General features: G+C 41.8%; 1 protein-coding gene across 9 annotated transcripts in view; it reads right to left on the bottom strand.

Annotated features, from left to right (window-relative positions):
• The window catches only part of Yeats2 (YEATS domain containing 2), an 88,961-nt gene that overhangs the window by 35,316 nt on the left and 39,694 nt on the right, over positions 1-13,951 (bottom strand). For 4 of the 9 annotated variants that reach the window (XM_076942671.1, XM_034515354.2, XM_076942666.1 and 1 more), the window contains 6 exons: positions 13,690-13,864; positions 10,182-10,421; positions 6,741-6,905; positions 5,798-5,901; positions 3,033-3,140; positions 2,473-2,655 (listed from right to left, as the gene is read on the bottom strand). In XM_076942671.1, the coding sequence (XP_076798786.1) occupies positions 2,473-2,655; positions 3,033-3,140; positions 5,798-5,901; positions 6,741-6,905; positions 10,182-10,421; positions 13,690-13,864 (975 nt within the window). The remainder of the gene's footprint in view (positions 1-2,472; positions 2,656-3,032; positions 3,141-5,797; positions 5,902-6,740; positions 6,906-10,181; positions 10,422-13,689; positions 13,865-13,951) is intronic. The other 5 variants (XM_034515358.2, XM_034515356.2, XM_076942668.1 and 2 more) reach the window with 3 other exon arrangements.

Genomic DNA, 13,951 nt, shown 5'->3' with positions numbered 1-13,951 from the left:
CCACGTGCACACAGCTCCTCGTCTTGAAGCTGATGCGTGTGTGAAGAACTCAGAGACAGTGGTGTCTTTGTTCATGTTCTCCCGCCTCTTCACAGGTCTTCCCTTATTCATGACATCCTTACACAAAACCACCTACTTTCTCTTTAGTTTCAGTAGGGAGATGGAGCTGTGCCAAGAGAGAATGACGGGTCAGCACTGCTGGGCGGTGGATTGGCGGGGATGTCAAAGGGGGGGTGGGGGGTGGGGTTAAAAGTGGAGACTGAACCTGGCCCAGAACATGTTAAAAGCTTACAGTGGGTAGCTAGGCTCATTCAGTAAAGACAACTGGCACTGACCTGAGTTTGATTCCTGGATCCACATGGCAGGAGAGAAGTGAGCCCTACAAGCCATCCTATGATTTCTGCTGGCATGTTGTGGCACTCTCCTACACTACATAAATAAAATCTTTTTTTTTTTTTTTAATTGGCAAAGCAATATGTTTTCTTGGGCCAATGAGACAGCTCAGTGGATAAAGGCACTTGCTGCCCAGCCTGACCGTCTGAGTTTGATCCCTGGACCCACATGATAAAAAAAACTTACTCCAGCAACTTGTCCTCCCACTTTCTATCACATGTGTTGTAACATATCTGTATCCTTAGACACATAAATAAATGTAAAACTAACACAAACAAAACTGTATCACTATATGAAGCCTAATATACTTTCAGTATAGCATATGGAGCTAGAGAGATGGCTCAGCAGCTGAGAACACCCACATGACAGCTCACAGCTGTTTATAACTCCAATCCCAAGGGAATCTGATGCCCTCTGCTGGTGTCTGAGGCACTGCATGTACAGGGTGCACCTACATACATAAAAAATAAGTAAAATGTTAAAAGAGAGAATGTGTAAGAAAGGCTGACCAGGAAGTTAAGCAAACGATGCCAGCTGGAGACACAGGCCTACCACCACAGGAACTCCAACTCTGTTAGAGCAGAGAGAGGGCTGCTAGCCAGTCTCGGTTACAAGCAAAGGTAAAAAGAAAGCTCAGCTGAGCTACAGAATACTTGTCTAACACGTGAAGCCCCAGTTCAACCTCCAGTGTGGACAACAGCAGAACAGTATCTTCGAACACCATCTGACTCCAGAGGTGCAGGAGTGACTCCAGAGCAAGGCTTCGGGAGTGTCTAACTGGCCAGGGCATCTGACTGAGATCAAGGCTGTGGGAGAGTCTAACTGGCCAGGACATTTGACTCAGTGGGCACCTTAGGAAAAAGCAGATTCCCAGGCCCTTGAGAAAATACTGGCACAGAAAGTGTAGGGCAGATTAGGAATTGCTGTGTGAATCTAGAAGATGCATTGTCTGATTAGATCAATTTGGAAACCTTACAGATTTAAAAGCAACCTGTAACCCTAAGCTTTCACCTCTATTCCCAGAGAGATCTATTTATCTACACTAACCCAAATTATGTAATCCTATCTTCCATTTTAGAATATTCTTCTAAAAACAATTCCCTACTAGCCAGGCTGGACTTTGAAGCTGAAATATAAACACCCACAAGGCACTCTCAATAGCTTTAGAACACTCCCGCTAAACACTGAGATAATTTAACTACATGTTCCAAAGCATGCTTAGGTTAGAGCCAACAGCAGATAAATCTCACCAGCTCTGGAATGGTTTGTTTGGAGCTAAAAGACATAAGTCTCAAGCCTTCTGCCATTTACTACCTATGTTATACGCTAGTATGCTATATGCTCATGCATTCTCCGGGAAGGTTTCTAGCCCCTCAAACTCAGGGTTGCCACATTTATAAGAGGGTGAAAAAATACCTACCTTCCAGTACAAGAATTAATTTACACAGACACACACACACAGACACACACAGAGGAGCCTGCCACAGAGCACTTGATAGACTGTGTAACTGATGTAGAAAATCAATTATATGCTGCTTCACAGAACTCCATATATTTATTTATTCTCTGGTATTTCTAATTTATAAATAAAATGAATGAAAGAATCAAATGGCACACACTGGAACCCTAGCATAGGGGTAGGAGGGTTGCCTTGAGTTTGAGGACTTCCTTTCTCAAAACAAAACAAATCGCACAGCCTGGACACTGGAGGTGTTCAGTGCAGCACTCTTACAGGAAACCAACAAGTCAAAAAAGTGTTCCCATTTAGATGTGAATCAGACAGAAAGACCATGAAGCCTGTTACTTTTACTGCTGAAGACAGGCTACTTTGTCTCTGTGCCCCTTAGACTGTTCCTGGGTCTTCTGTTTAAACACGCTCGACTCTTGTCAGGGATAGACAGTAAGGGGCACATGTGCATAGTATCAACTGACTGGGTCTTTTCCAACCAGGCTAACATACATGAGTTAGTATGGGATCAACAACTTAGCCACCCTAAGTCACTCTAGCACCTGTCAACTATGTAGACAAATAACCTCTATATCTTGAACATATCCCTCCCATCCCAAACCCATACATACCTTGGAGGGTGGAATCTTTGGTGACTGAGTTGTCCCTTCTCCAGCACTTATGACCTGTTTTTGGGGGGACACAGCTATCATGTGACCCCCCTTCACAGTCACATACTGAGGGAATGTTGACTGGTTGGCAGCTCCTGTTGTGGACACATGAGGAGCTTCTCCAGGTTCCTGTTTGATGATCACCTTGCAACAATGACACTGAGTAAGTATCCCATGGGGGAGGAGGAGGACCTACTATGAATACTTGAATCTAGTCTCAGCAGTATTAGTGAAGATTGGTATGTACAGAATGGCTCCATGAAAAGGGTAAATACTGCTTTAATAGAGTCCTTAAGATCTAGTAAAGGAGCCAAATAGAATTTCACTTAACCCCTGCTTCTGTCATTGTCATGGAGACAGGGTAGGACGGCAGCAAAGAGAGACATTAGGCCATGACCTCTGAACTCCCGTTTCCCTGGAATCCTAGGCCATGGACAGCATTAAGTAAGTGGGAACATATCTCAGAACTAAGGCCTATTAAAGAGTGGGGAAGACACGGCAAGGCTGTGGCACACACTCACCTTTGTAAAAGCCCCAAGTCCTCCAGTAACAGCTTTTGGGCTTTGCACTTTAGGGTGACTACCAATTGGGCAGAGAGGTGGCATAGATGCAAATAAAGAATCCTCCTGCTGCACGTAAAAACAGTTTTTATATAACAGGCCAAAACGGATGATTTCAGATATTCTAACCACTTAGTACACTTAATACAATAATACTAATAATATCAGCCACTTAATACAAACCTACCACATCTAGCAACAGAAAACACCAAAGACAAAATAAACAACCCACAATGCTCTGGCTTCCCAAGCTTCTATACAGTCACTGTAGTTTCCTTTTTAAAAGCAAATGAAAAAATGAGGTATGCAATCCCATCTGAGCACCAGTAATAACTCACTGCACAGGAAGCTGACACAGGAGGACTGTTAGTTCAAGTCTAGCCTGGACTAAACAGTGAGACTCTGCCTGAAAAAACAGGAAATCAGTCATCTATGTCCTGATCAATGTTACAGTCCTGTAATGCAGGGTGTCAGGTAGGCCAGGTTGGTCTCACTATCTAGCTAAAGAAAACCTTGAGCTTCTGATCCTCCTGCTTCTACTTCCCAAGTGCTGGGGTTACATGCTTACAATCTTACACTTGTTTTTATGTGGCACTGGGGACTAAACCCAAGGCTTTGTGCGTGTTGGGCAAGCATTCTACCAGTGTTGTGTAGCAGTATCCTGGAGATTGAAATGTTCCATCTCCCAAGGAAGCTCCTTAAGATACAAGGTAAACAACTCAAAATAGCTGAGCAGATTCACTAGGGCCCTCCCTCTCAGAGCAATAAAGACTGTTAGGAGTCACTTTCAGACAATGCAATCTGCAAGAAAGACTCTGAGACCAGACGAGCCAGGAAGAGGAGAAACCAGTCAAGCTGCCTGACTAACATAGTCACTAGGAAAAGATACTCCAACCTACTGAACTGACTACAGGCTGTGTAGTGTGTTCCAGATTTCCTAGCTTCTGTGAGTTGACACCCATACTAGACTAGGCTTTGGTGATGCAGCTGTTTTTGAGTCATTTCTGCCCTGTAAGCAACCCCTCATCCATACTTACATAAGTAACCTCAACAAAACTCACTGGTTTACCATGGTGGACTTTGGTCTGTTGTTGGCTCCCTATCTGAGGTGAGCAAAAATGAACATGACTTCCTGCGAAGTCTCGTCACACAACACCGACTAATCCTGTATGTCCCTTTGTAATAGTGGTTCTTTATTGGTTCCTATGTCTAATCTTTCACCAGATGGTAAAGGATAAGTGTTGTATTTGGCTTTATATTCCTAAAGCATAGGCACTAAATAAATTATTCTAACAAATAATGGTTATGTTTTAGTGTGTGTTTTTTCTTATATACTCTCAACTTGCCTTGAAATATTCACTCAGTATCTGCAATACAGATAAATGCAAAATGAGTTTTACATTTGGAAAACAAATTTTCCAAAGAAAGAAACCGGAGAAGAAAACAATGATCTAGGTTGTTTCCCTAAGTAATCCTGGATCTTAGAAGGCTGGGGCAGAAAGGTCCTGAGTTCCAGCCTGGACTACACAGTGAAAGCTTACCACAAAACACCCAAACAAACAAAGAAATTAAAACCAAGGTGGGAATAGAAAATGGAAAGCAACTGACACTTGTCTCCACTACAAAAGACAAGTCCAGATCTCAGAGATAGTGTGCCGTAATTGAACTTTAAAGGAAAGAATTAAAGTTAAGACTACTACTTATCTACTCAATGAAATGTCATCAACAAATATTAAAAAATGGTAGAGGTATGACTTTCAAGGGAGTTACTACCAAAAAAAAAAAAAAAAAAACCCTCATTCTGATCAGAAAACTATCTGTGATCAACTAAGTAAGAGGAATGTTGAATGCTGGGTTGGGTACTCACTAAAAGAGGTTTCCATTCTCAGATCCACTCAGACAGGAATCTGCATCTGAAAGGCTTCCAGTTAAGACAGCCATTTTGAGTAAACATGAGCCAATCAAGGAAGTGCTTTTGCCAAAATCCTGAGCAGATTTTCATGAGTATGTGAAGAAGTCAGATCACTGTATGGAAAGGTCATATTCTGAACTGCTCTCTACTTTGAAGAGGTTAAGAATTACTTTTAAGTTAATTAACTAAGGCTTATGTGTGCACCAGCAGAAAGCATGCTGCCAGACAAACATTTCTATACAGAATGTGCATGTGTGAGTCTGTACATGTGTGTGCAGTGCCTACAAAGTCTACAAGTGGCATTAGATCCTTTGAAGCTGGAGTTTCAGGTAGCTGTGAGCTGCTATGTAGCCTCTGGGACCTGAACTCAGGGCCTTTGCAAAAGCAGCAGGCACTCTGAACAGCTGAAACATTTCTCCAGCTTCTAATGGAGTAATGTTAATAAATCTGCACCCTCTTCAAAATAAGTAAGGCTGCCTCTTCCCCATACTGAGCTTGCAAATTAATACTGGCTAATCACTTGAAAAATGTGCTGAGTTGGGCGGTGGTGGCGCATGCCTTTAATCCCAGCACTTGGGAGGCAGAGGCAGGCGGATTTCTGAGTTTGAGGCCAGCCTGGTCTACAGAGTGAGTTCCAGGACAGCCAGGGCTACACAGAGAAACCCTGTCTCGAACCCCCCCCCCCCCAAAAAAAAGATGTGTTGAGAACTGTCTTCTATAGCAGGAAGAAAGTGAGTAAGGAAACGATCTTCAAGATCAAATGCTGCTGTTGGGTAGCACCCCTGCCAAGCCTGCACACTGTAGTAAAGTTTACCTTCACGGTAGATGTTAAGAAACTACTTCCATGGATTTTAGGAATCGGGGACCCTGTTCCTTGGGAAGCCTGAGAGGTCACTGGGAGCTTGCTTGTAGGACTTCCTGATAAGCAAGACAGATATAAAAATTATGTATCAACAAAATAAAGTTTACAAGATGTAATTTTAAATCATTTTCCCCCATTCTTTGTTTCCAATTATTTACTGTTCATTTCTAAGGTTTAAAAATTCGAAACACGCACGCACCTGTTTCCAAATGCTGCCCGTGCTATCCACAGCCATACAATGGCTTTCAAGGTCTGATAAAAATAACTCAACTATCAATAGTGAATAAGTTTAGATCTGAAGAGATATTCCATAACTTATTTCACCTACCAACTTGCCTCTTCAGAGTTGTGGCTGATTCCTAAAACTAACACGTAGCCACAAAGACAGTTCAGCATACCTAAATATGCTAGAAGCAGTACTTCTCAAGTGATGTCTACATGGAAACCCCTCTAACTGCTAAGCGTGAAACCAAAACACCTATGTGGAAGCCCACTATATACAGTAATGTGTGGGGTGGGAAACAGACTCATTACTTTAAAATCATTCACTTCATTTTATTCCTTTTGACTATTTCTCTTAGCAAGGGAAGATTATACCTTAGGAACATGTGTATAAACATGGGTTAAATAAAAGAAATGGATACAATGTTAGTAAAAGAATATTAAAAACCAAGATTAAAACCAGAAACCCTGACAGGCACCATGCAGCTGTGCTGAACTACAGGGACGGTGTCGGTGCAGACATGATTCTAAATCCGAAACACTGAACTTTCACCCACAGTAAATCTGCCTCAAGAAACAGTATGGAGTTTCATTTATATACACTCACTTATTATAGACGGATTTTATCATTAATAACAGATCAAATTCTTTAGATGGCACAAATAATGCTTACCCATACCTGTGCTTGGAGTGGAGGCTCCAATGCCCTGCCCAGGCTTATCGACAATAACATGAGGGTTGTTGACACCAGAACTGGCAGTGCCTTGCTTCAAATGAACTGGAGTGGAAGTTGGTGTGCGAGGCAATGGTGATGGACTTGGAGTTGATATTGGAGAACCTTTGTTAATTAAAGAAAGGAGAGAAACAAAATAAACACAGAATTTAAGTAAGAAGATCCAAAGACTAAGGTAATTAATCAGAAGAGAGAACTGGCCCAGCACTTCAGATACTGAGCAGGGGCTGCACCAGTGTAGCTGACAGGAGTCCAGTCTTACACTGTACATTTGGATAACCAGGACCATTTCTTGACCAGGATCAGCAAATTGAGCAATTAACTAGAAACAGATTCTGGAGCTGGAGAGAGGCTCTGCAGTTAAGACTTGACTTGTTGCTCATCCTGAGGACCTGGGTGTTCAGTTCCCAGCACCCACATGCAGCTCACAATTGTCTGTAGCTCCAGCTCCAGGGGATCTAAAGCCTTCTTCTGCTCTTCATGGGCACCATTTATATGGGGTTCCTAGACATACATACAGGCAAAACACTCCTACACATAAAAATTTAAAAGAAAAACAACGTTTAAAAAAGAAACAGTTCTGAGGCTAGTTGAGGTAGCAAATGCCTTGATCCCAGCACTCAGGAGGCAAAGGCAGGCAGATCTATTTGAGTTTAAAGCTAGCTTGCTCTACATATCGAGTCCTAGTTAGATACACAAAGAGATCAATCTCAAAAATATATATATTCTCTAGGCCCACTCTTAACCCTACTGAAAGTAAGCCTACATTTTAACAAGATCCCCTGGCATGTACATTAAAAGTCTAAAAGTAGGCCAGGTGTGGTAGCATATGCTTTTAATCCCAGCACTCAGGACTCGGAAGAATTTCTGTGAGCTGGAGAAAAAAAATCTTTGCATTCTCTTTTGGTGTTACTGACCAAAAGTCAGCCCAGATTGGAATTCTCTACTTTTTTCTCTATTAGTCTTCCATTGTCTCTGACGGTTGTATGACTCTGAATCTGTCCCTGTGTGTCTGTCCCTAAAAAAGCCTCCTTCCTCTCTTTTATTGAAAAGCACAGGATGTATCACACAGGTAAGAAATGAAGGATATTTATATAAATCTTTAAGTTTTGTCTTTAATCTTTAAGTCACTTACTCCAACTGACCCCAACTGAGATTTAACAAGCAAGTCTCAGATCTTTTGTTCAGCATTTATGATGAATATTCATTTTAGAGGATTGTTTTTAACCAGTATTTTGTTTTTGGCAAATGATCATAAGAACATTCACACAAATGATATACATACAACCACGCATGTACTAGGTCAGAGACATGAAGAACACATAATTTAAGATTACAGTTACATGCAGGAGGTGGTGGCATACATCTTTAAAACCAGCTCTTGGGAGGCAGAGGCAGACCAGATCTCTGTTGAGTTTGAGACCAGGCTGGTCTACAGAGTAAGTTCCAGGACAGCCAGGGCTACAGCTACACAGAGAAACCCTGTCTTGAAAAAAAACCAAACAAACAAACAAACAAACAAACAAATGAGCAAGCTTAGGCTGTGAAATCTCACCAACAAGGCTACTTAAACAACACAAATGGGGAGACCTGTAAGGGGCCTCACCCTAAATGAAGAGCTACAGGCAAGTAAAACTGCCAAGAAAGCGCTTCCCCAGGCATGAGCACCCTAAATTACTACCCAATCTCACATGATCAATCCAAAAAATATACACACAAGCAACACTAAAGAGACTCAGCAGTTTACATTTAATGTAATCACACACACACACATACAACTTATGCACACAATAATAATTAAAAAATAAAAGGCCAAGAACACATGGGAAGGGCTGGAGGGATAAGGAATAAGGTAAACATACTTTTATATTAAAAAAAAAAAATCCAAAAAGCAGTATTTTATATCCACAACTACTGTATTTTGGTATGATAAATCTCTTAATACCACAGGCTGGTATTTATAATACTGAATACTCAAAGAAAATCAGTAAGTAAATAGCTAGATTGAGGAATTCTATTTCTGATTTGGAATCTATTTAGAACAGGAAAATGTGAGATTTCCTTACAACAGACAGAAATTTCTAACAAGACTATGTATGTCACAGGCAGAATGACAAGCAGTACTCACAAACTCTACGTATGCACAGCTAAACACACTTAATTACCCACTCCACCCCACACCATCAAAGTTGTCCTCTGTAAATTTCTCCAAGCCTCAAATCAATTTACACGTTCAGCCTACCCTACTTCTGAATCAGGAAGTTTCAAATTTGAAATTTACATTTAAATATAATCACACACACACACAAACACACAACTTATGCACACAACAATAATTTAAAAAAAAAAAAAGGTCAAGAACACATGGGAAGGGCTGGAGAGATAAGGAATAAGGTAAGCATACTTTTATATTAAAAAAAATTTTTTCAAATTTCTTAGTAGCAGATTAAATTACAGGATAGTTACCCTCTGTTGATTGTAAAGATTTGTATCATACTTTTGCTTAGCTATCCACAGACAGCAATAAATACTTCCATTTTCCTTCTTTTAAGATTTATACAGAGGGGCTGGAGACACAGCTCAGCAATTAAGAACACTGGTGGCTCTTACAGAAGACAGTTCCCAGCACCCATACGGTGGTTCACAATGACCTGCAACTTCAATTCCAGGGAATAACTATCTTCTCCTGGCCTCCACAGGCATACACGTGATACAGCAACATACAAGCAGCTAAAACATTCATACATATGAAATAAAATCATAACGTGATCCCCCTGTTTAGACAACTGCCCCTTCCTGTCTTTCCTGAAGTACAGCCAACATAAGTATGTTCCCATTAGTTCTTTGGTTAACATGAATGTGAAATTGTCACAAGACAAAGGTCCTCGGCAAAAAGGAAGTCTCAATGACTGATCAAAAGAGCAACAATTTTCTAGCAATTTTCTAAAAATAAAAGGCAATTCAATTCCACACCAACTCAACCCTTAGAAGGAAGTCGAAGACCTCTGCTTCTCTTCAAATTCAACTCCAATCTTAAAATACAGCAGAACACAACCGCAGTGAGTACCTTGGGCCTCATATCTTCACCCTACTCAGAAATTCTGTCCATATAAATGACTTGGGCTTTTCTTTGGGACAGCTTTGCCTACCAACAGCGGTTAGCTGTCCTTTGATACACATGGCAATGTAGAAGCATCTGTCTGAACTGGGTATGGTGGCTCTCACCTGTAATCTCAGCATTTGCAAGGCTGAGTAAGGAGGAACACCCTGAGTTTCTGGCCAGCCTGTGCTACACAGTAATTTCCAGGCTAGTTTGATAGTCTGATATTTCCCCACCTAGTCAGTGCCACCCACATTATCTCCAGCACATGCTCCGAATACCTGAGACAATCTTACAGCTCATGGTGATGGGCTGAAAGGACTTGCCAGGTGACTCAGGATTAGGCATCTGACTTTGTGGCACAATTTTGCAGCTCGATGCGATGGGCTGGAAGGCAGAATTGCCATGTGAACTGAAGGTGACCTTCTGTGCTGTTGTCACTTTAGTGGGTGTTCTTTCCAATGAAGATGGTAAAGAATAAAATATACTGTGTCTCTCAGTTTCAGCGCTGTCTGGGAATCCTGTTTGAAATGTAATGACAAATGATAAAATCAATTACTCTGAAATACTTTCCAGTTATGGGAAATAAACAAAACTGTTACCACATTATTCAATATTAGTTCAAAACCTATTTAAAACAACTGTCAGCATAAAATAAATATCTATTACCCCCTTGGATATTTTTGGTAGAAAATAAATCCTGTGTTCAGACTCCTAACTTAGGTAAAAGAATCAGGGATATGATAGTTGACCTTTGTTTGTCAACTTAAGGTCACTAAGACACACCTGTGTATCTGAGGGAATTTCCAGAGAAGTTTAACTGAGACGCCCCACTCTGATGTGAGTGGAAGCATTCCCCTGGTCGGTGACAAGTCATTAATACAGAGTTCCAGGAACACCATGGACCAGCAGGGAGCTTACTGTCGTGATGAGCTTGAACATGTGCTTCATAGGCCTTTGGGACTCGAGTTTAGGAGGAAAGAGAGAGAGTTTGGATCTGCGGCTAGGAAAGCCCTAGGATGCTGTGACCAGAGTCTAACATAAAGGCTGTTCTAGGGACTACAGAGGACCAGATTGCTGACAGGCAAAAAGACTGTGTTCATGGGGCTTAAGAGGGAACTAAGGACTCTGCTGAGAACTGGATTAGAAGCTGTTTTGTGTTGTGTTCCAGTAAGCAAACATACACATCAAAACTAAAACAAACCACTACCAACACTGGCTGCTTTCTATCCCAGCCCTGGTAATTTGAGTGAGGTTAGATTTAAACTCCAGACTAAGTTGACTGCAGAGGAAAGAGTAAGGTAGTGCAGCACTCAGGCTGTCTCGAGTGATCATTCTCTGTGTGTACTGAGGTTCACAATGAGAACTCAAAGACAGAAGGTGTGCGTTTGGTGAGTTAAGGGGCATGAGCTCAGGGTAGAGAGAACAGGTGCTCTCAAGGCAGCAGCCATTGTGAAGGAGGCTAACACCATGAAGGAATGACCTCACACTCGCACCTAGATGACAGGAATATGACCTAGAATATGGGACTCCACCCGTGGAGGGATAAATAAGCAAACCCATTGCAAAACCTGAAAAGACAAAGCCTGCAGAAACCCTGTTCAAGGCCACACAGGCTGCTGGAGCTATATGGTCCAAGGGTGTCAGGCTGTATCTCAAACTGGCAGCAAAACCATGCAGCATCCACATGGTGCTCATTTTACAAGCACACAAACTCCAAAAAGTATAGGAGATGGAAACAGGACATAGGACATGGATAAGACTCAAGGTTGTTGGAGCCCAGATAACAGACATGAAACTATAGGATTTGGTATTTGCTTTGGTATTTCTTTGCTAGGCCTTTATTCCTTCCGTTTGGAATGAGAGTGTTCACTCTGTAGCACTGTATACTAGAAGTATACAGAACTTCTTTGATTATACAAGGTCCAGTTAAGAGACTGCCTTGAGTCTTAGAAGAGACTTTGAATTTGGGCCTTTGAGCAATGTTAAACCTGTTAAAGCTTTGGAGATCAATGAGGCTAAGGAGAGCATTAATGGTTAAATGCTGTTAACCACTGCCGCAATGGTTAAGAGCATTTGCTACTCTTGCAGAGGACCAAAGTCTGAGTTAATACCCACACTGGGCAGCTCACAACTGCTGGTAACTCCAGCTTCAAGGGATTTGACACTCTTCTGGCCTTAGTGGGCTCCTGCACACATTGGGTACACACAAGCGATGTACATACATCAAAATAAATCTAAGAACTCACAGCACTCGGGAGGCAGAGGCAGGCAGATCTCTGTGAGATCAAGGCCAGCCTGATTGACTAAGGAAGTTCCAGGACAGCCAGAGCTGCACAAAGAAACCATGTCATAAAAGCCCAAAATGAATTACTAACAGAAAAAAAAAAAAAAAATACTTTGGAGACTCTTGAGAAGTCGTGCATTTTCACTCTGAGATGAATGTAAGCCTATGAGGGATATATGGTAAGGGTTCAAAAATAATGTTGCAGCTAGAAAGATGGCTCAGCAGTTAAGAGTACTTGTTCTCTTCACAAACATCTGTAACTTCAGTTCCAGGGGGTCTGATACGCTCTTCTGATCTCCATGGGGACCAAGCAAACATATGGTGCACATATATACATAGAACCAAACTATTCACATACATAAAATAAAATAATCTAAAATCAATGCATTTGTAAGTCACGGTGACAGAGAGATTCTCATTGTTGACTAGATTTGGAGTCACTAGGATAAGTACATCTGAGGGAGTCTTTGAAGAAATTTTCAGACAGGTAGAGATGTGTGTGTGTGTGTGTGTGTGTGTGTGTGTGTGTGTGTGTGTGTACATGCATGTGGTTGATGCAGGTGCCTTCTTCCGTTGCTCTCACTGAACATGGAGGTCACCAATTTGGCTGTACTGGCTGGCCAGTGAGCTCTAAGAACCTACCTGTCTCTCGACCCCAGTGAAGGGTTACAGAGATAAACTGCCTCATCTCATCTAGCCTTAATATTGACTGGCATCTGAACTTAGGTCCTCATGCTTGCATGCAAAGCCCATTATAGCTGAGCCAGCTTCTCTACTCTCCTCAGGTTTACCTGAACAGATTACTCCTCCCAGGTATACCTGGGAATCAACTGCTTATATATAAAAACTTAAATAAACATTAATACATTTATATTCTTATTGAATGATAAGATATCATAAAATATGATAAAATGTTGATATTGAATGTTTTTTTTTTTTTACAGAAGATTGAATATGTAACATTAAAGTCTCCTGTTCACACAATGAGAACCTGAATCAGAAAGTTTTCAGCAAAGGATAAAAATGAAGGGGCTGGAGATGCCTTTGCTTTAAGAATACTGATTGATTGCCCCAGGGGGTTGCAACCCAGAAGCTGAGAGCCACTCAGAGGACCTGGGATTGATTCCCAACCTCCACAAGATGGCTCACAAGCATCTGGAACTCCAGCTCTAGGGGATCTGATGTCCTCCTCTGACTTCTGTGAGCACAGGGTGTGCATGTGGTGAACAGACATACCTATAGCCAAAGCACTCGGGGACAGTTAACAAAATAAGATGTTTAAAAAGGATAAAAATTCAGTGATTATTGTAACCTTTCACCCTTCTAAAATGTAGAAATTTATGAAAAACTTATTACCAAGAAGGCGTAAGTTCAGCTATTTTCATAGTAGAACTGTAAGCTAGAAGCAGCATGCCTATTTAATCTGAGCTGCTGCAAGCAGAAGTCAGATATTCACACATGAGAATGCCCAGAGAGTGATTCTCTCAACAAAGACCAGTTACCTTCTCCCACAGGGGCGGCAGATGCAGGCTCAGGGGACCGGGGCACTGGTGAGGCTTTCACTGGGGCTGGAATCGTCAGGGATGGAGGAGGGGCATCGGATATGTCTGACTCAGATGACTGAGGATAAACGTAGTCTTCACCAAGTGAATGGCGATGAAGCTCAACATCCACTACCTACACAGTGCGGGACAAGCAGGCGCATGAGTCCATCATCAGTGCGACAGAGCTCAAGCCCGTCCAGAAAGCAGGTGAGTCTAACCA

The sequence above is a fragment of the Arvicanthis niloticus genome, chromosome 12 (genome assembly GCF_011762505.2).
Source record: "Arvicanthis niloticus isolate mArvNil1 chromosome 12, mArvNil1.pat.X, whole genome shotgun sequence".
Taxonomy (NCBI): domain Eukaryota; kingdom Metazoa; phylum Chordata; class Mammalia; order Rodentia; family Muridae; genus Arvicanthis; species Arvicanthis niloticus.
Note: the sequence above shows the minus strand (reverse complement) of the source record. Positions and strands in the feature narration are given on the sequence as shown.